Source organism: Adiantum capillus-veneris, chromosome 30 (genome assembly GCF_014529385.1).
Source record: "Adiantum capillus-veneris isolate H3 chromosome 30, ASM1452938v2, whole genome shotgun sequence".
Classification (NCBI taxonomy): Eukaryota; Viridiplantae; Streptophyta; class Polypodiopsida; order Polypodiales; family Pteridaceae; genus Adiantum; species Adiantum capillus-veneris.
Window position 1 is genome coordinate 25320761 of NC_140960.1, and position 22498 is coordinate 25343258.

The following is a 22498-nucleotide window of genomic DNA, read 5'->3' on the forward strand; positions in this document are numbered from 1 at the left end:
CGTCTCATCATCCACTTGACAAAGATGGGAGGACAAGTGGGGTCATGTCCTAATATCCCCGAAGATATCCTTGCGGAATGCAAGAGAAAGTATCTTCCATTGAAGACACGCAAGGGTAGAGTCACCTCGGATGAGTTCGTGTCGCCGGATGTTGATAGCTACGATTCGGAGGAAGAGACCTCTCCAACTATGTCCATGGCTACCGGTGCCACCGCGGCCTCATGTGATGGTAGTGCCTCCTCCAAGAAGTCCAAGGGGTCTTCAAGTGATGGTGGCCGGCCTCCGAAGATGGCAAAGCAAACTTCTCTTGCGAAATTGGTGGGTGGATGCTCCGGCCCCTTGTCTTTCCTCAAGGAGAGACAAAGAATCGCGGAAATAGAGATTGTCCGCACGGTGATTGAATGCAATCTCTCCTTCAACATTCTTCGGCTGGAGCGATGGAAGAGGATGATCATAGCAATTGCGGCGGTTGGTCCATGCGAAGGGTGGACGGGTGTGTCATACCATGACATGAGAACAAAGAAGCTTGATGAAGAGAGGGCAAGGATTAACAAGTCACTTGAGCCCGTACGTGCGGGTTGGGCAAAGTATGGATGCTCTATCCTCTCCGACGGATGGAGCGATCGCAAGAAGAGGGGCATCATCAACATTCTTGTTTCTTGTCCTCTTGGCACGTACTTCTTGCGGGCGGTGGATGCGGGTTCGAGAGGGAAGAAAGTGACCGGGGCATTCATTTGGAAGCACATCCGCCAAGCCATTCTTGAGGTAAAACCGTAAATCGAGCCTTTATGTCTTGAGCAATTGCCAATGAGTCCTATGTTTTAATTTTTAAGTTTTAACTCTTCTTGTCACAAATGCCTCTTGTGTAGGTTGGTGCGGAGCATGTCGTGCAAGTGATTACCGACAATGCTTCAAAATGCAAGGCAATGAGTAAGAGGCTAGAGAAGGAATTTCCATCCATAGTATGGACTCCATGTGCCTCTCATTGCCTTGACCTTCTCTTTGAAGACATAGGGGAGCTAGGTTGGGTGAAAGATATCCTCAACCAAGCACTCTCCATCATCAATTTCATCAATGGCAAAGTGAGGGTGCTTGCCATTTACCGCACCTACTCCGACCTTGAGTTGAAGAAGCCATCGGCCACTCGCTTTGCCGCCATGTGGCTACTTCTAGAGCGGCTCTATGATGTGCAAAACAAAATACAAAAGACCATGGTCTGATGAGTTTAAGGAGTGGATGAATGGAGAGTCCGCCGCTTCACAACAAGATGCAAAAGCCATCCAACGGCTTTGCTTGCGGGAGGAGTTTTGGCAAGAAATTAAGGGTCTTGTCGTTGCGATCTTGCCCTTGTACAAGGCTCTCCGCATGACCGACATGGAAGGGGCAACTATTGGGCTTCTATGGCACTTCATGGAGGAAGCTTACAAGGAGATTGAGAAGTCTACAATCCTAGATGGTGCTCCCGATGGAACACGGTATAACTACATATTTATTATTACATAATACATTCTCTATATATCTAAATTCTACATGCTTGTTTCTCTACTTAGTACATTTCCTCTCTCTTCTTGTAGTGATTACCTCGAGGACTCTCCCAAGAGAGACGACATTCTCCTCCTAATCACAAAGCGGTGGGATTGGATGAAGAGACCTATCCATTACTTTGCGGCTCTCTTGCATCCGGCTTACAAGAAGCCCGAACTCTTTGCAAATCAAGAGCTTATTGAGGAGCGCAACAATTACCTCTTTAAGGTGCTAAAAGAAGAGGACATTGGAGCATTTCTCCAAGAGGTAATCAACTATAGCGACCAACGAGGCACCGCATTTACTTCCAACTTATGTTGGAAGCGGCAATCCTTGGTGAAGCCTTTATTTTGGTGGGAGAGCTTTGGCTATCAATTGCCTACTCTCAAACGACTTGCTTTGAGGGTTCTTGGCCAAGTAAGCGATAAGCCTCAAACTTTTACATTTTGTGCTTAATCTCTTCAACTATAGTCTCTTATAGCTTATGCCTCTCTTGATGTGTTTTAGGATTGCTCATCGGGAGCATGTGAGCGTAATTGGTCCGCATACTCCCTCATCCACACCAAAATCCGAAACAAGCTCTCAACGAAGCAATTAGAGCGACTTATCTATTGTCGCTCCAATTTACGCATGTTGCGCTCTATGCATGAGATGCCTATGGCTCGACAGGTATAAATTATAAATTATAATCACGACTCACTCCATTTTCTATACTCTAGTCTTTAATTAGTTTGAATATACTAATTATGTTTTCATTGTCCAATGTTGTAAATGTCAAATAGGTCAACGTGGATGAGCTCACACTTACGATTGACACTCTAAAGAGTGTCAATAAAGAGCAAGACCCTGAGGAGCAAATGATTTTTCGTGAGCTCTACTTGGAGCTTGAGGAGATTGATCGCTGGGTTTCTCGCACACGATCACGCAAGAAGGTCGTCATTCATGGAGTTACATCGGCTACAAGAGGCAGAGGTGCCAGGGCTACAAGAGGTAGAGGCAAAGCATCAACAACACCCACGGAGGCTTCTAGGACCTATGTGCGGCGAGGCTCCGGAAGCGGCTCTTGTGCGGCGGCCATCACTATGGAGGATAGAGAGCCTCGAGAGCCAGAGTATGATGATGAAGGCAACCTCATTAGTGATGGAGATTATGAGCCGTCATCCTTCGACTCTTGTGAGGAAGAGGATGATGTTGATGAGCAAGGCTCAAAAGAGGAAGATGAGGAAGATGATGAGAGCACTAGTGACTAGTGACTAGTGACTTTACTATTTAGTCTCTCTATTATGGTGTGCCACTTTTTGAGTACTTTGTAGCCCTTGCCACTTGGTCCCCCCACTTTTTTGTATCCCTTGCCACTTTTTGAGTACTTTGTAGCCCTTGCCACTTGGTCTCTACTTATCAAATTTCAATGATCATTTTGGTTTATGTAATGCTCATTCTCTTTAGTCTTTGAGTCTTGACTCTTTACATTGTGGTATTGTAACTACTAACTTGTAATCTATACAAATGTCAAGTTTCTATAAGTAAGTATTAAGGCCTAAGCCTTAGGCCCTTAGACTTTGAGAATTATTTGTTTTTTTAAATTTGAACGTACATAACGTCATCGTACATCATAATTTTTTTAGTTCGTTTAGTATCGCACATCATCGTACGCGTACAAAACGTACGGGACCGTACGAGACTACCCTGCGAGCTGCAAAACACGATTAGAGAAAGACATAACTGGCATACCATTTTGCTTGAGACCGCGCCAATCGTCCTTCAATCGTGTGAGGTACTGAGGTGGCATAAACCGCACCTTGAGCTTGTCTTGGAAGTCGGCCCAATTGAAAGAAAGGGACGCGTCTTCGTCGGCTTCCTCTAGGTGCGCAGCCAATTGTGCCTCTTGCCATGCGTGGTACCAATTAATGCCTGTCTTCTTAGTTGTCGCAAAATAAGCATTAAATTGATGCAACCAAGAATGAATAACCGTAGCATCCATTTTACCATCATACTTATTGAAAGTCAACTTCCCTGTGACTGGGTTGTTGGAGTCCGAATCTCGGCTTGCGCCACTTGATGAACTACCAACATCTTTAGCTGGCTCGGACTTCGAGGCGAGAACCTGTCGAACCAATTCTTGCATGCGTAGTTCTCTCTGTCTCACGATCGACCTCCAAGGCCGCTCGTCGTTCTACGGCCGCCAAGCGCGTATCATCGCGCTCACGCTCTAAAGCTGCCTTTCTTTCTGCTTTTCTTTCTTTTCGTTCCTTGTTCGCCAAGCTTGCTTGTTCACGCTCGCGAACCATCAATTTCCGGGGACGAGTGAGAGTTGCACTAGGCCTAGAGTGGGAATGATGCAAGCATAAGCGGTGTCCAGCTTGAGTGATTGTTGGAGGGCGCTCACGCTCCAAGGTAACGCGTTGTGCTTCTTGTTGAGCCATCGCAATGCGATTCGCTTCTTGTTGTTCCATTGCAACGCGATTCGCTTCTTGTTGTTGTGCCATCACAACGCGATTCGCCTCTTGTTGTTATGCAATCACAACGCGATTCGCTTCTTGTTGTTGTGTCATCATGTCCATCATCGACTTGACCAAAGCCTCCATAGGATTTGGTACAATCCGTGGTGTAGATGGGGAACTGGGAGGGTCCGAAAAACCTCCTTGGTGGTGAGATTCTTCTTCGCTATTGTGATGCCCATCACCTCCATGCGAAGTATCCATTCCGCTTTGGGTGATGACCATACATTGTGATCTTTGGTTCTTAAATTCATGAGGAACTTGGGTTCTTGGGGGTTTTGGGTTCTTGAGGGTCTTGAGGTTCTTGAGGGTCTTGAGGTTCTTGGGTTCTTGAGGTTATTGAGTTCTTGAGGTTCTTCTTTCGCTTGCAATCTGTGTTAGAGAAGGATCTTCTCTTCACCTGAGTTCTGCTCTTTTCCGCGGGCGCACCCCTTAGCGGCCTTGCGCTCACACCAAGGTTACTTTTTTCCACCTCACGTCGATTGGCCGGCCGCTAAGTGCACGGTCCGCTCTCAATGAGTGAAAAGAGGCACAAGGGGAGGCTGGACAAGCCCTTCTTTCTTGGGTTTCCTGTCACTCTTCAAAAACACAATTAGGAATCGACACGCCCAAGAGGACTTGGGTTATGTGCGACCGCAACAAGCAAAAAAAAAAAATCTATGGTTCTTTCCTTGAGTGATACAGAACACTGCCAAAGCTCTAATACCAATGTAAGGTGGAGCGGAAGTGAATGTTGAACTTTGCTCAAGATGAGTGCTCTGAATTGTGCTCAAGGTTCCTTTTTACTTAGGGAAGGGAGAGCCTTTCGTTCTTTATTGAGAGAGTGCAAGTGATCACAAACAAAGTGGACGAACACTGTGAATGAAGGTGCTGAGACTGAGAGATAGAGAGAGAAGAATACAACACCAGGAAGTTGTCAAACCCTCCTCCAAGGGCCCTTCTCTCAATGGCGAGAGAAGTCTATTCTATTGATTACACAATCTGGTACAAGATGTTGATGCAAATCTAGGTGATGCTATGTCGAAGTCGACGATGCTAAGGTTGAAAACTAAGTGCTATGAAGACGGCGGTGACGACGACGACGACTGGCCGAATTGCCTTCTTTCGGGCTGTTCCTTATTGGCTGAATCGTTGTGGCAAAACGCTGTCTTGCTGGTCCAAAAACGCTGATTTCTGCAGGTATAAAACACCGAACTGCTGGTCCAAGGGTCGCCACCATGCAGAGCTGAAAACGCTGGTCTGGAGGCTGTCCAAACGCCAGGTCTATGTGGCGGAAAACGCTATTATGCTTGCCTGAAAACGCTGGTGCTGCTACTTGAAAAACGTTGGATTCAGCTGCTCCGGTTTTCTACTGTTCAAAAACACTGAAGTACTGGCCTTCAATGCTGAAAACGTTGGGGGTTCTATGGGGGAATCTTGCTTGAGAAGGTGCTCAAGAGGGCCTGCTGCACTCAGTGCCTGTTGCTCTCCTACCTCCTCCTACCAAAAATGCTAGCGCTAGGGTTTCCTTATATATTGCTTTAGACATTTTGCCCTACCCAGTTCCTAACAAAAGTCACTTAAAAATAATAAGTGAAAAATATCAAAAATAGGGAAAATAGGTCTAATGCACTGGAAAATGCTCTTGATGGATTTTGATGAATCCTGATGGTAATGTTGATGATCATGTTGTGTGCAACCAGAGGATATGCATCTACTCTAAGTGCCTGGGCATGCACGGTCTACGAACGGACTCACAAAAGTGCCAGGACACTTCCTATTCTAGACTGACTTGATTTGAACTGAACCTTGGTCATGCTATAGCTTGTCCACGGACACATAGGGTTGGATGTGTCACGTGACAATAAACTTGGGCATGCATAGGAGACATAGTGCCACATAGAATATCATCTATGTCAAACAGTTCCTCAATCACCATATTGGAGGTTACATTGACCTTCTCCTTGTTCTTGGAACTATCAGATACATCTACTGTGTCATCCTTTTTCTTCTTGTGACCGTGTCAAAAATTTTCTTCTTGAGACCTGCATTCTTTTTTTTTCTTGTTCTTTCTTAAAGTACCTGCAATCTTGCTTCTTATGGCCTTTCCAACCACATTGGTAGCAAGTGACATCAGATTGCTTTCCTTTGCTCTTAATCATGTTCCTTTGACCGGCATTGGCATTCCTATCATCTACCCTGCTATCACGAGGACGTGGGAACTGCTAACCTTAGTTGTTGGTTTCTTTCCGATGATTTTTACTTAATTTTTGGGACCCTCTTTTTAAAGTTGCAAATGGCCGAACATTGTATGGCCAGTGTGGAACGATCGACGACCGAGAGTTTCACCCGCAGACGGGAAGGCCTTGTCACCACGAGTTGGTCAGGCTGACCGGAATCCGAGCAATAAAAGGGTGTCTAGGCTCTGTTCAAAGTCATTTAGGCCCCTCGCTACACTTATGAGTTGGTGGGTACTAGGAAATTAACTCAAAAGAGGCAAACTGGACACTTGGCGGCTCCAGGTGCACTTGCCAAGCTCATCCCAACTGGGGGCGCCCATTTTGAGAGGCTGATTTTTGTTCATTGAAGTGCTATAGTGTGTGTGTGTGTGTGTGTGAGAGTAATGGGTGCAAATGATCACAGCTTTAATGAAAAGCTTGCCTTCTCCCTTGCTCTATCCTTTTGTCCATGAACAGGTGGTTAGGACACCTATTGCCAAAGAAGACAAAAAAGGAAAGAAGCCCAAACCAACGGTTGGTATAGCCGCCAGATATGGTGTGCGATATGCCAAATTCTAATGTCGGTGAGCTATGTAGAGCGTGGGGTAAAGTTAGGGATCAAACAACGCTTATTTTCTTTGATCCAGGTGCAAAGGCAAACTTTATCTCACCAAAATTAACTATCAAGTTAGGCATTAAAGATGAAGAAATGGGGTACACAACAAAGGCAGGTTTGGCATGTCCTGGCCATTCAGAGTGTGTTACTCCCATCATTGAAAAGTTGCGTTTGTATATCCACTCATATGTGGACACAGAAGAATCTTACATCATGCCACTAGAAGGGTGCGATGCCTTGTTGGGAATCCCATGGATGTTCCGTGTACACGCAGTGTTGGATGTCTTCAACAAAAAGGTCAGCATGCAGCATAGTAACAAAACTCACACCTTGGATGTAAGCTTAAAGGAGAGTTTGTCCCTATTGTATCAACTTCGGCTGTCACTTCTATGATTAAAAATCATCTTTCTACATACTTGATTTTTGCACGTGAAGTTTCAAATAATTGTCAATCAAATTTATGTGCTAGATAAAGAAGGTCAACATTTTTGCGAGAATTTAGTGACTCTTTTTCTGAATCATTACCGTCTCCATTGCCACCGGAGAGGCCTAAGGATCATGCGATAGATTTGGTGCATGTTGTAGCCCACCAAATAAGACCTCCCTACAGGGTTAGTAGAGAAGCTATTAGAAAAAGGGTTAATTCAACCTAGTTCTTCACCCTTTTGCTCCCCAGTGCTTCTAGTGCAAAAGAAAGATGGGTCTTGGCGCATGCGTAGTGATAACGGTACGTTAAATAAGAATATCATCAAGAACAAGTTCCAGGATTGACCGATTAGAGGGTGCAGCAATTTTTAGCGGGATAGATCTTAAGAGCAAATACCATCAGATTCGTATCAAGCCAAAGGATGTGCACAAGACTGCGTTTAGAACGACATTTGGTCTATATGAGTTCTTAGTAATGCCATTTGATCTTACAAATGCTCTTGCTACGTTCAATTGGATGATGGATCAAATTTTCCACCCACGCCAAAAGTTCGTTGGCACATTCTTTGATGACATGATAGTCTATTCAAAGAATGAAGAGGAGCATAGGCACCACTTGACCATTGTGTTCAAAGAGCTACGCAGTAACACGTTGCCAAGAAAAGTGACTTCTTGGAAGAGATCCACTTTCTAGGCCACATAGTGTCAAGGATGTGTTCGAATGGATCCTGCCAAGGTTGAAGCAATCAAGACATGGCCAACATTGAAGACTATGCATGATGTCTATAGCTTCTTAGGACCGTGTTCCTACTACAGAAGATTCATCCGAAACTTTGTCTAGATTACTTCACCCCTACATGCTTTGCAAAAGAAAGAGATCACTTTCAATACAAAAAGAGATTTCAGCTTGTAATCTCTTGAAGGAAAAGATGACTTTGGATCCAATAATTGTTTTACCAGATCTCAAGAAGTCATTTGTGGTCCAGTGTGATGTGTGTGGCAATAGTATTGGGGTAGTGTGAATGCAAGATGGTCGGGTAGTAACCTATGTGTCACGTGACACATCCAACCCTATGTGTCCGTGGACAAGCTACAGCATAGTAAGGGTTCAGTAAGTCCAGTCAGTCTAGATTAGAAGTGATCTAGCACTTTTGTGAGTCTATTCATAGACCGTGCATGCCCAGTCACTTAGTATAGATGCATATCCTCCAGTTGCACACCACATGATCATAAGCATTCCCATCAGAATCAGTTAGGGGAATTTTCCAGTGATTTTAGCCTATTTTCCCTATTTTTGACATTTTTCACTTATTATTTATTAAGTGACTTTTGTTGGAAATTGAGTAGGGCAAATTGGGTAAGTTAATATATAAGCAAACCCAAGTTAGCACTAAATGGCAGAAGAGGCAACAGGAGCCAAGCTCAGCAAGCAACTTTTCAAGCAAGACCTTGGTGGATTTTCCCTCCAAGCAAGACCACCTCTCATCCCTAGCGTTTTCCAGAACCACAGATCGCCTCCCTTTCTGGCTGGCGTTTTTCAACAAGCAGCAATTTTCAGCCATAAGAAAACCTGCAAAATCAGCCCTAGAAGAGTAGCAGATTCAGCCCGGAAAGACCATCAGTTTTGAGCCTAAAGAAACCTCAGTTTTCAGCCGAACACCTGCAGATTTTCAACGTCAAAGACCCACAAAAACAGTCCCAAAATCAGCGTTTTGGACTAGCCGCAGATTTCAGCCCATAGCGTTTTTGGACAGCAGATAAAGATTGCAGATTTCAGCCTTTAGGTCGTCGTCATCGTCGACATAGTCTAGACTTGCATCAGTCACATGCATCCCCATTGTACCAATTTGTGCAATCATAAGTAGACCACTCTCGTTGACGAGAGTGGGGCCTTCGAAGGAGGGTTTTACGTCGTCTCTGGTGTCGTATCTCTCTTCTCTCTCTATCTCTCAATCTCATACACTTGCACGCACAATATCCATTCACTTTGTTTGTGATCATAGCATTTTCTCATTAAGAACGGAAGGCTCTACCTTCCATAAGAACAAAAGGAACCTTGAGCACAGTTCGGAGCACTCATCTTGAGCAAAGCGCAAACATTCATTCCGTTGCACCTAACATTGGTATCAGAGCTTTGGCAATGTTCTGTATCGCTCAAGGAAAGAACCACAAGAATCACAAGAATTTTTGTGCTTGTTACGGTCGCACGAACCCAAGTTCGCTTGGGCATGTCGATTCCTAATCATGTTTTTGAAGAGTGACAAGAATCCCAAGAAAGAAGGGCTTGTCCCATAGTTACATGGGACGGCGGATCGAGGTCGGGAACAGGGACAGGGCGGCAAAAGTCAAGAAACGGGGACGGAGGTCAAAACGACCAAAAAAAAAGAAGATTTTTTTTGGCATTATTTGACCTACACACATGCCACACACTTTGACCACAAATTTACACTAAATAGACCAAAGAACATGAGTCATATAGACGCAAATGTGCTTATAAAACATCGAGAAATGAGGACCAAAGGGTGGCTTTTATAGCCATTGGGGTGCTTCAAAGTTCAAACATATGGCTATTGGAGAGGAACTAGCCACTAGAAATGATCAGTTTTTCAAATTTTTAAAAAAGTCCCCTGCCGTCCCTTGCCGTTCCCTACCGTCCCGGGGACGTTTTGCCTGCGTTCCCACTTGGCAGCCCTTTTGCCGTCCGTCCCCACTCGTCCCCGTCCCGAAATCGGGCATCCCCCGTCCCTAGGGTCCGTCCCCTGTAACTATGGCTTTTCCAGCCTCCCCTTGTGTCTCTTTTCACTCATTGAGAGCGGACCGTGCACTTAGCGGCCGGCCAATCGACGTGAGGTGGGAAAAAGCAACCTTGGTGTGAGCGCAAGGCCGCCAAGGGGTGCGCCCGCAGAAAAGAGTAGAACTCGGATGAAGAGAAGATCCTTCTCAAACACGGTTTGCAAGCGAAAGAAACCCTCAAGACCCTCAAGAACCCAAGTTCCTGGTGAACTTAAGAACCAAAGATCATAGTGCATGGACATCACCCAAAGCGGAATGGATACTTCGCATACAGGTAATGGGCATGAGAGTAGTGAAGAAGGATTTCCTCACCATGGAGGTTTTCCCGACCCTCCCCCTACGCCATCTACGCCAGGGATTGTACCAAATCCTACGGAGGCTTTGGTAGACAATGTTGGACATGATGACACGACAAGACGCGAATCGTTTGGCGGCCGAGGAAAGACAGGCGGAGCGTGCGGCACAGAGTGAACAACGCATGCAAGAGTTGGTCCAACATGTTCTCTCCTCCAAGTCCGAACCAACCAAAGATGTTGGGAGTTCCTCAAGTGGCACAAGTCGAGATTCAGACTCCAACAACCCAATCACAGAGAAGTTGACTTTCAATAAGTATGATGGTAAGATGGATGCTACGTTATTCATTCTTGGTTGCATCAATTTAATGCTTACTTTGCGACAACTAAGAAGACAGGAAATAGCAAGGTTTTGACGGCAGCTATGTACCTTTTTGGTGATGCCATCAATTGGTACCATGTATGGCAAGAGGCACAGCTAGCCGCGCACCTAGAGGAGGCCGACGAATTCACGCCTCTTTTAGTTGGGCTGATTTCCAAGACAAGCTCAAGGCACGGTTTATGCCACCTCAGTACCTAGCATACCATGGTACTTAAACACATTGTACATGAACAAGCGTGCTATCTCATCAAATTTTATCTTCTTCCTGACAGGGATAAAATGGGCCTGCTTGCTGAACCTGCAGATAATGGTCCATATACCATCATTCCCTATTGGCGTTCTCGGAAGATCAAAGATAAAGTCCATAGCAATGCTTTCCCATTGCTTATTCAGAATCGGCACTGGTTGTAACAACCCTGGTGCCTTTTGCCTGTCAAATTTGACCTTTTGGCAAACTATGCATGCTCGCACAAAGGCATCCAGATCTCTCCTCAAGGTAGGCCAATAGAAGAATGTCTCTACCGCTTTAACTGTCGCATCAATGCCACGATGCACTGCATACGGTGGGACATGACTCTCTTCCATGACCTTATGTCGCAATGGCCTAGTGACACAAAGTCTGCCATGCATCATCATAAAACCATCTATGAGGAGGTAGTGCTCGTGATGTTGCCCCTCTTGCAACTGTTCAAAGATCCTTGCAAAATCTTCATCAATAGCATATTGTTCCTTCATGTCATCTAACTCATGATGATAAGGAATTGACACAGCTGAAATTTGTGGCTTCCTTGATAATGCATCAGCCACAACATTCTTCTTGCTTTCCACATGCATAATCTGAAAGTGGAACACAGAAAGAATGTTTGCCCATCGCATATGCTTTTCCGATAACTTTGACTGTGTCAAAAGAAGTATCGCAAGGTCTGATGATCTGTTTGGACAACAAAATCAACACCTAAAAGGTAGTGCTTCTAGCTAGAAAGCGCATGAATCATGGCCAAGAGCTCTTTCTCATAGACTTGCATAGTCCTCTCTGGCCCTTGCAAAATTCGGCTTTCATAAGCTACTACCCGTCCATCTTGCATTAGCACTGCTCCGATGCTACTGCCACACGTGTCACACTGGACCACAAATGACTTCCTGAGATCTGGTAAAACAATTACTGGATCTGAAGTCAACTTTTCCTTTAAGAGACTAAAAGCTGAAATCTCTTTTTGGGTCCATCTGAAAGTGACTTCTTTCTTTTGCAAAGCGTGAAGAGGTGATGCTATCTCTGCAAAATTTCTGATAAACCTTCTATAGTAGGAACACAATCCCAAGAAGCTTCTAACATCGTGCACAGTCTTCAAGTCTGGCCATGTCTTGATAGCTTCGACCTTTGCAAGATCCATTCTAACACCATTCTTTGAGACTATGTGGCCTAGGAAGTGGATCTCTTCCAGGAAGAATTCACTTTTCTTAGGATTGACAAGTAACCTGTGGCTGCGCAACTCTTCGAACACAATGGTCAAGTGACGCCTATGCTCCTCTTCATTCTTCGAATACACTATCATGTCATCAAAGAAGGTCCCAACAAACTGTTGATGCGAGCGGAAAATCCGGTCCATCATTCTGTTGAACGTAGCAGGAGCATTTGTTAGCCCAAACGGCATCACTAAGAACTCATAGAGAGTCGAGACCAAATGTCGTTCTAAACGCAGTCTTGTGCACATCCTCTAGCCTTATACGAATCTGATGGTACCCACTCTTAAGGTCTATCCTGCTGAAAATTGCAGCACTCTCTAAACGATCTAGAATATCATCAATTCGAGATATAGGAAACCTATTCTTGATGGTATTCTTGTTTAATGCACGGTAATCAATACACGTGCGCCATGAGCCATCCTTCTTCTGCACTAGGAGCACTGGGGAGCAAAAGGGTGAAGAACTAGGCTGAATCAGTCCCTTCTCTAATAACTCATCAATCTGGCCCATAATCTCTTTCTGCTGCGCCGCACTAACCCTGTAGGGAGGTCTATTTGGTGGGCTACACCCTGGCACCAAATCTATCCGATGGTCCTCAGGTCTCTCTGGCGGCAATTGCGACGGTAATGAATCAGAAAAACAATCACTAAACTTTTGCAAAAATGCTGAGCTTTCATTATCTAACACAGATAAATTTGACTGATCACTATCTGAGACATCACGTGCAAAAATCAAGTACACAGAAAGATGATTCTTTATTACAGAAGTGATAGCAGAAGCAGATACAATAGGGACTGACTCTCCTTTAAGCTTTACATCCAAGATGTGAGTTTTGCCCCTATGCTGTACAGTGATCTTTTTGTTGTAGGCATCCAAGACTCCATGCACTCGGAACATCCACGGGATCCCCAACAAGGCGTCACAACCTTCCAACGGCATGATGTAAAACTCTTATGTGTCCACATATGACTGGATATGCAGACGCAGCTTTCCAATGATGGGAGTAATACACTCTGAGTGGCCAGGACATGCCAAACCTGCCTGTGCTGTGTACCCCATCTCTTCAGCTTTGATGCCCAGCTTCATTGCTAACTCTGGTGAGATAAAGTTGGCTTTGGCACCTGGATCAAAGAAGATAAGTGTCGTCTGATCCCTAACTTTACCGCAAGTCTTGCATAACTCACTGGCATCTGTATTGGGCCTGTCACCCACCATGTCTGGCACCAAGCCTGCAGTGGGTTTAGGCTTCTTGCCTTTCTGGTCTTCTTTATCCTCTGAGTCAGCTGGCCTTTTCCTTTGTGGACAATTGACAGCAAAGTGACCAGGCTGCTCGCATATAAAGCATTTGTTTTCAACCATTAGGGCCTTCTTTTCCTCGAGCGACTTGCGCACAAAAGGCTTCCTTTTCTGTTTCTTTGCCTGCGCTCCAAAAGTCCCGGCTGAATCCTTATCTTTGGTGGCCTTTTCTGACCCCCTGTGACGCATCAGGAGCCGTTTTCGCGACGGGCTTCTTCGTTGAATTTTTCTTTTGCTGCCCTCCTTTGTCACTACTCGGAAATCCACTGTCCTCTCCTTTCAACAAGGCAAGACCAGTGTTCGCAACTTCCATAAGCTGAGTAAGGGTAGCCACTCTGTTCTTTGTACAGTAGTCACGAAGCCCTTTAGGCAACCCACAACAATACTTCTCTATCTGCTCTGTCAATGACACAAATTTGTAGGAGGTCACTGAGAGTAACGCTTTACAAAACCTCCTATTGTACTCCAGCAAGCTTTTGCACGAGGCTGAAGTAAGCTGGTGCCAATCTGTCATGACGTCGGCTTCAAATTCATTTGACAGCCAAGCAGATGCAAACATTTGCTTGAAGTAAACCCAAGTGGCGGGTGCCTGTCCTTGCATTAACAATGTCGTCCACCATGTAAGCGCATTGTCCTTTAAGAAAGTGGCAGCTTTCCTGACTTTCGAGGCCTCTATAAAATTCCCTCCTGCATAAGCTGTATCAAACTGCTGGAGGAAGGTAAGAGCCTTTGCTTTATCTTCAAAGCCATTGAAAGTACTAAACTTTACAGCTGCACCACCCTCTTTGTAAGCTTTCGGCTTCTCCAGTGCCCCCAAGTTGTCATACGGAATGGTTTGCAACATGGGCACTGTAGTAGGCATGATCGGCACATCTTGGCCATTCACATTTTGCGTCAGAGGTGCAATATCTGACTGCTGTCCAAAAAAACCAGCCATGCCAAAATGACCCTGTGGCACCCCAAATTGGCCGTGGTTGCTCTAAAAACCATGTTGCATGCCGATACTACCATACATGGGGTTTGGCATGATGCCTTGCATACCCCCAAACACTGTTCCTGGCATGTACGGCTGACTTCCAAGCGCATAACCAGCCATACTTTGGAACACTGATCCACCCCGGAAATACCCAGGATGTACCGTGGGTGGTGGAAAAACTGGGTGCATAGCCTGGTATCCAGTTCCCTGTCCATTCAAGACAGCATGCTAGCTCTAAAAGGTGGCGGACTGAACTGGCATAGCCTGTGGAATAGGCGCTCTAGCCACCTATTCAAGCACGGGAGGAACCTGCTTTGGAGCCCCTGACTCCGCAACATGCGAGTGTTCCCTTTCCTCCTGCGCCACGTGAAGTACCTGGGCTTGAGCTCCGTACGCGGCGTAGGTTGTCTATTTTGTTGTAGCACTGGTGGCGCTTGCAAGAACTCCATAAACCTTGGATTCTGCACCAACTGCGCAAAGACATTCACCGCGGCAACTAACTGAGTCCTGAACGCATCATCCTCAAGTTGCCCAGTCATAAAGCCTTGTACTACTGGAGGGACATTCACATTGACAGGAGGTACAGACTGACGTAGCCGTGAGCTCTCGCCAATCTCGAAAACCATAGGGATCTTCTCCCTGTCCTTTGAAGAGGAACCCTCTTCCATAATGCCCTTCCCCTTGTCGGCCATAGTGTAATCCCGCGTTCTTGTACTTTGTGTCTTTACCCAAAACAACCGAGGCTCACTCTTTGAGGAAAAAGTGATTGATATCCCGACAATGGAACCATGAAACCGGCCCATGGGGCGATAGGCGTTGGCTTTCACCCGAAATTCTTTACTTTAAACACACACAGAGCACTTTGCGAAGAGAACCTGCAACGGGAATTAACACTTAAGAGCACACACGGCTCGGAGGCTAGAATGCTCCGAGCAGACGCCGACAACCTGTAGGCCCCAAAATTGGCGCCCCTTTTGGTATTTCTTTATTCTTTAGGAGGGTAAAGTACAAAGAAGAGTCCTGGGAATCCTCTGATTGTATCCCACTAGATACCGCATGTTTTGGCCAAATTTCAGTAGCATAACAACCCCAAAACTTGCACGAAACCAATTCCCCTGCTGGAACTCGCTTCTACTGGCATATACCCTCTGATTCCTGCCCAAAAACAGTAAATTCAGCATGCTGTATTTACTGGTTTTTGCCCTGTTTTCAGCCCCAAACAGTCCCCTAACCGTTCTCTGCCAGTGGGGCACGATTCCCAATGGTCCTGGCATCCATATGGCTGAAAAACATTAAAATTACAACGCATACACAGCGCTGATTTTGCACCTGTATGGTGAGGTTATGACCCTCACCATACAGGTTGGCTGAAAAACAGTAAAATTACAGCGCATACACAGCGCTGATTTTGCACCTGTATGGTGAGGTTATGACCCTCACCAGTGCCTGCTTTGGAGTAGCAGTCAGCCACCCCTGTTCCTGCTCAAGGAGGCTCTTGCCTCAGCACAAAAGCATGAACCCACACAACTGTACATTGGTCAAATGAATCCTGGCACCGCACTGTACATAAGAGGGAAAGCAAGCACTCCATAGCTCTTGAGACCTGTTGCAATCCGCCTACTGCTGAAAAATGCGTCCCCTTCCTCTTGTAGACTCCCCCAAAGTGGCAGAAGTGCTCACAGAGTGACACCTCGCCCAGTTTCCGACTTTGGCCAACTTGGCTAAAAATATCTCAACGGGTGCGTAAGTTGACTTCGCGGCAGAGTTGTAAAGTGTTCCCCTAGTCATACCGAAGGTAATGACGCAAACACATTTCTCGGCCCAAAATAGCAATTCCCTAAATTTTAGGAGATGCTTCTTCTCTCTCTCTCTCTCTCTCTCTCTCTCTCTCTCTCTCTCTCTCCCCTTTTCACATAAAGCAAGGGTTTGCTATGCACTCCAGTAACCTGACTTACCCAACAGATTAACAGTTGATATCAAGCACCAGACAAAACTCGACCAATGACAACAGAAGGAAAAAGAAGTTTCAAAAGAAGAAAGATACTTGTCCCCATTTGACAGAGGAACAGAAATCCGAGTACCTCAAAGAAGGCAAGTGTTTTGATTGTGGCGAACAAGGGCATATTGCCGCACAATGCCCCAAAAAGGCACATAGAGGGAAATCAGAAGATAGGCCAGAGAGTTCCACAGCAGCCGAAGAACGTGGCAGAAAAGGAAAGATGAAAGCAGGACAGGTACCAGATTTTGTGGGGACCGGCCCACACCATATGGATGAAAGCACATAACTTTGTCGCGCATGGGGCAAAGTACGAGATCAAGAAGCCCTCATCTTCTTAGACAGAGCCAAGGCCAACTTCATTTCACCCCGAATTGGCAGCTCAACTTGGAATCACGCCCGACAGAATGGGGCCACAAGCAGAGGTTGTTCTAGTGGCACCCAGACGTGATGTTGCCATTACACCTGTCATTGGCAAACTTCGTTTACATTGTCAGGGGTATTTAGGGCACGAGGACTTTTACATCATGCCTTTGGAAGGGTGTGACATCCTCCTAGGAATCCCTTGGTTCCACAAGAAGCCAGGGAAGCGACTTTGAAGAATGAGAAGGGCAGAGAAATTGTACTTGATGTAAAATTGAAGGGCGAGTCCGTCCCACTTGTATCGGCTCCGGCCATTTCCAAATTAATGAAATCCAATCTTTTACTCGATCTTTTTGAAAGAACTGGATGATGAACAACAATCAAATATGTCTGATTTGAAAAAGGAACGACAAGAATTTCTGCATACACAGGCCGATTGTTTCTTTGAAGGCCTACAAGGCGTGTTACCTCCACCTCGTCCTGAGGACCACACGATTGATTTGATAATTGATTCATGGAAGTACACCACCGAATCGACCGCCTTATCGAGTTAGTAGAGCCCAAAATGAAGAGATAATGAACCGAGTAAAAAAACTTCTTGAGAAGGGTCTCATCCAACCTAGCACTTCACCTTTCTTCTCTCCAGTGCTACAAGTATTAAAGAAATACGGATCTTGGAGGATGTGCATTGACTATAGAGGTCTCAAAAAAATCACCATCAATGACAAATTCCTTTAAGCCTGACCATTAAGCGAGCTTGTTCCTCTCTCAGATTTTTTAGTTACATGGCATGTTTGAGTCATTAGTCTCCGACAGAGATCCTCGATTCACGAATTTGTTTTGAAGTGCGATCTGGGAGAACATTGGCACACAGTTGCAGTTCTCATCCTCATTCCACCCACAGACAGATGGGCAATCTCAGATAGCCAATTCAATGATTTTGGATTTATTGAAGTCTTACATTTCAGATCAAACTTGCCTTTGGTGGAATTTGCCTACAACAACACGGTTCACTCTTCGACGGGGAAGGCGCCATTTGAGGTAATCAAAGGTGCTAAGAAGGCTCCTCCATTTCTAAGCACCAAAGACAAAATTTTTGAAGCGGATCAGTACACAGGGATTTGGACACTACTTTTGCCAAGGTTCGCGAGGCTCTAGAGAAGTCTCAAGCACGGCATAAGAAGGCAACAGATAAGCATAGACGCGACTTGCGCTCGAAGAAAGGTGATTGGATGCTCTTACGCTTTGAGAAGGCACGCCTACAAAAAAGAAAGGGAAAGGAGCGATGTCAGGTGCAATGGAAGTGTTTATGGATTTAGCTCGAATCTAGTACTCTGCACAAACACAAGAGACACTTTACTTCACTTAAAAGAACTGAACTGAACTGAAAGAAAGAGAGACGAGAGAGAGAGAGAGAGAGAGAGAGAGAGACGTTAGGTCCAAAACCCTCAAGGACCCCCTTGCCACAACAAGTACTTTCTTTATTCTTGCACAATGCTGATACAATGATGCTAAATGTTGAGATCTTGATGCTAATGGATATTGATGCTACTAATGTTGGGTACTGGTATTGATGGGTATTGCGGGTACTACAAGGTACTGAGGTACTGAGAGGTTCTATGACGATGACGATGATGTCAACGACAAGGTACTGATGGGTTCTATGTCGACGACGATGACAACGATGACGACGACGACGAGGTATTGATGGGCCTATGTCAACGACGATGATGTCGACGACGAGGTACTGATGGAGTCTATGTCGACGACGAGGTCCTGTGGATCAATGTCGACGACGACGAGGTTCTTGATGTGTCTGTGGATCCTTATGCCGAGCCAAGGCACAAGGGGCACTAGCGATGACGACGACGACGATATGGCTGAATGTCGGAATCTGCTAGCAATGTCGATGGCTAGAAACTGCAACCACGACGAGGCTAGAGGACGACGACGGTTGAAATCTGCTGGCGCTCAAAGCTGAAAACGCTGGCTGTCTTGGGCTGAAATCGTTGGCTGTCTTGCTGAAAAAACGCTAGGAAACTGCTAGTTCCTACGGCACGGCTTGGTGCTACTGCCAATCCCAAGGTCTTATGCCTTCTACTAGCGCCCATATGTTGCATTTATAGGATGCAAAGGCTTTAGCCCTCACGACCAAGCTTAATAATTGCTGAAAATCACTTATTGATAAATGCCAAGCTAAGAGATGGTTCACACGATAAAATGCTTGCATGCTGAAATGTTGTCCTGTGCAAGAGAGGATATGCAACTATGACCGGCATGGACATGCACGTCCTGCTACAATCCTAAGCTAAGACCTTCCTAGACTGTAGCAGAAGCATGTCCACGTAGCGCAAGTGAAGTGCGCACGTGACAAGCGGCTTTTTCCAAAGCTCATCATGAGGTATTATGGCCCTTTCTAGATTCAAGAAAAGATAAATGATGTATCCCTTCAGACTAGATTCAAGAAAAGATGACAGATACTTGGAAGATTCACAATGCTTTTCATGTGAGTCTCTTGAAACCTTTCAAGGGTGAGGTGACAATTGATAGGGAGCCTGATGAGCAACCTGAAGTGGAAGAGAGCGAGGAGATGCTCGTTCTAAAACAGATATTGGCTCACAAAGAAAGGAAAGTGAAAGGTAAAGTGATCCGGCAATTCTTAGTGAAATTCAAGAACTATTCGGCATTGGATGCGAAGTGGATGGAGAAGGAGGACCTAGCAGATACTCCTCAAACATTGGAACTTTACCTTGAGGGTTTCGGTCTAGCAACGTCTATTCCGAGAGATCCCGCAGATCAACAGGGCTGAATCTAGTGCAAACGAGACTGCACAAAAGGGGAGTTACTCCGTTCCTTTGTCACAGATTACCTAGATGGAATAAAGCCACTGATTTTCCTTTGAATTTCAAGGATACTTATGTGCCGACTACATTCTGTTGTATGACTTCATGAATAATGAATTTGGAAATGGGAATTTCTGAAAATGAATCTGATTTATGTGTACTCTCATGTGATTTTGTTTGAGTTCAAGATTGAAAGGCGAAATGACTACAACATTTCGATCTTAAGATTCTAAAGACATGATCGCAATAAGAATTAGTTAATCCGACATCAGTGAACCGGTGTGGATCTAGATGCGATTGCTAAATACGACGCCAGGAATCATGGTCTTAGATTTGGATGGATGTTATGTGCTTTGATTTTAGTACAATCTGAATGTGCATTGACTGTCGCCTTCATGCAAGTGCTAGATTTGTGTCGTCTAGTGCATCTACTGAACTGGTTTATGGCTTATACCTGTTTCTACAGGCGTAATCGAGGGCGATTACAATTCTTTCAAGAGGGGGGTGTGTCACAAAATTATGACGTGGCAAGACCAATTGACAAGACCTAAAGTTATAAGTTGCAACTTATAGGGTCCCATCGATTGGGCCCTAGGGACAACTAGAAAATTAAAGAGAGAGAGAGTTGCGAAAAGGATGTTGACGTGGCAGCTGTACAGACTCTCTGCAAATTGCATTGGGGCTAGCTAACGTGGCAGACCATACGGACCTCCGCGTTTACAGCAATCGTACGAACTTTCGCTTCTAGCGCTTGCTGCCGTAGGCGCTAGCTTTTGGGGCTAAGATGCTTTTTGGACTCATAGCTTTTCATGTAACTCCTTCTGAAAGCCCTCAAGGCCTTTAAATATGAACACGGGGCCACTCAGTTTTGCTGACAAGCTACAGAGCAGAGAGGACATGCGGATATTGTAACTTTGCTCAAGCATTAATATAGAAATAAAATACCGAAAGGGGCGCCAGTCTTTGGGGCCAATCTCTCTCGACATCTCTCTAGGCACGGAACTACGCAAGGCCATGTCGACTCAATTGAACTATGATTAAAGTGTGAAGTATTTTTAAGTGATTCTCTCGTGTGTCGTGCCAGATTCTCGACTTGGGGTGTCCAAGTCACAAAGTTTACCGCCCTTTAGTAAGGCTACATGATGGTTTCAATGCTTCCTCTTTCGCACAAGGTATGGAATGTCTAACTCGGACCGATCACTCTCACGTGTTAATGAGAGTAGAGTCGAGTTCGAACATTGTTTAAGTGATAAGCTAGTTTGATCAACCATCTGGAAGGTCACTAATTGATTTGGTATAGGGTAGTTCAACTAATTACCTGCTACTGCCGGTAAGACATTACAAAGGAACCATTCCAAGCTTTCAAGCAGAGAAAAGCTTTCACTAAGCTTGAGTACTCTCTACGCCCACACGCCCTACCCATTAAGGAATGATATTGTAGTGCTTTTTGCACAAGTGAACAAACAATCTCTTTATGAGGGAAGGAGCAAGAGGCGGCTACGGCTTGTGCTCGAGGAATTCCAGATTTGAAATCCCACTTTTCTTGATGAGCACGTTTGCTCTCAGATCGAGTCGAGGGATTATCACATTGGGCATTTTCGCTCCAAGGATCTTCAGATGGGAAGGAAATCTCTCAAGTTGACCAAAGCTCTAACACAACATGAGTATTATGTACACCTCCGGGTACATGGATAACACATGAAGATGTAGACCTTCTTGTCACGGTGATTCAACTTGTCACAAGACGAGCTCCACGTGCCAATAGAAAAGAACAGACTGAATAGACTTTTAGCACTTCAATAACGACTGAACTGAAAGAGAGAGACAAAACACAACACGGAGTGGCGGAATTCCATCCCAGAGAGTATTGGCCCCAAACCTTGACGCCCCTTTCAATATTTCTTTATATTGCATCAACATGGTACAAGCCGATGCTCCACGCTCTGTACCTTCTCCCAGAAGAGTGCCAAAGAATGAGACCTAGCCTTACATTTAAAGGCCCTAGGCCCAAAAGCAGTTTACATGAAAAGCAATAAGCTCAAAAGCATCTGGTCCAAAAGCAGGTATTCAAAAGCCGTCAGTGGAAATCATTGAAATCCGTACAATTGTCACTAGGGTCCGTCCCCTGTAACTATGGGTCCCATAAGTTGGTGGAAACTTCAATTTCTTTTGCTTCTTAGGGTTTAGGCCCCTCAGCCGAGATTTGCACAGTGGCTTGACACGTCAACAATTTGTGACACAACTCCCAATCGATTTATTTTTTATGCTACACAAAATGAGATGAGCCAACTTCCTTTTCAGAAGTGGATTGCATATGAGATACCTTTCTTGTGTGCCTTTTTGCACGCAATGATATTCCGACACGAGAATCTCTATTTAAGATGTGTTCGATAGGTTTGAGTTTCTCTACTGAGAAGGGGTTTTCTAATGGTCATTGATGATCGAGTACGATGTGTGGTTTGACCACTAAAGTAGCAAGTTGTGGTTGTAGCATACGCTTCTCCATAAGCAAGTTGAGAAATATTGGCATATTGCTAGTATAAGCATGAACTATTTTGTTCGTGCGTGTAATGATCGACCAACTTTTCCAAGACGGAAAGAACTACCTTAACCATATATGGGAGAACATCTCTGAGAATTATAGCGGGTTCGCTCTATTGCGAACCGAGTTAGCACATACGCTCAAAGAATTTTATGGCTAGAATCTTATCTACCTAAGATTTTGCAAGCCGTCATTAGCAAGGTGAAACATTTTTTATGACCTCTGCCGGCAAGACCAGACGCCGATGGGTATCAGGAAGACACTACGAGTGGTAACAACCCGCGGGCA

General features: G+C 45.2%; 2 protein-coding genes across 2 annotated transcripts in view; one reads left to right on the forward strand and one right to left on the reverse strand.

Annotated features, from left to right (window-relative positions):
* The window catches only part of LOC147417687 (26S proteasome regulatory subunit 8 homolog A), a 37654-nt gene that overhangs the window by 10413 nt on the left and 4743 nt on the right, over positions 1-22498 (reverse strand). The gene's annotated exons all lie outside the window — the stretch shown is intronic.
* On the forward strand, positions 1267-2969 carry LOC147417688 (uncharacterized). Its single transcript, XM_086507136.1, has 3 exons — positions 1267-1941; positions 2032-2193; positions 2307-2969. Exons 1-3 carry the CDS (start codon positions 1531-1533, stop codon positions 2772-2774), a joined length of 1041 nt encoding a protein of 346 aa, XP_086363262.1. The 5' UTR covers positions 1267-1530; the 3' UTR covers positions 2775-2969.

Bases quoted from the DNA above. Each gene is read 5' to 3' on its own strand.
- LOC147417688 (XM_086507136.1), top strand. From the start codon at position 1,531: ATGCTTGTTTCTCTACTTAGTACATTTCCTCTCTCTTCTTGTAGTGAT. The intron at 1,942-2,031 runs GTAAGCGATAAG...GATGTGTTTTAG, and splicing joins CTTTGAGGGTTCTTGGCCAA to GATTGCTCATCGGGAGCATG. The intron at 2,194-2,306 runs GTATAAATTATA...AATGTCAAATAG, and splicing joins AGATGCCTATGGCTCGACAG to GTCAACGTGGATGAGCTCAC.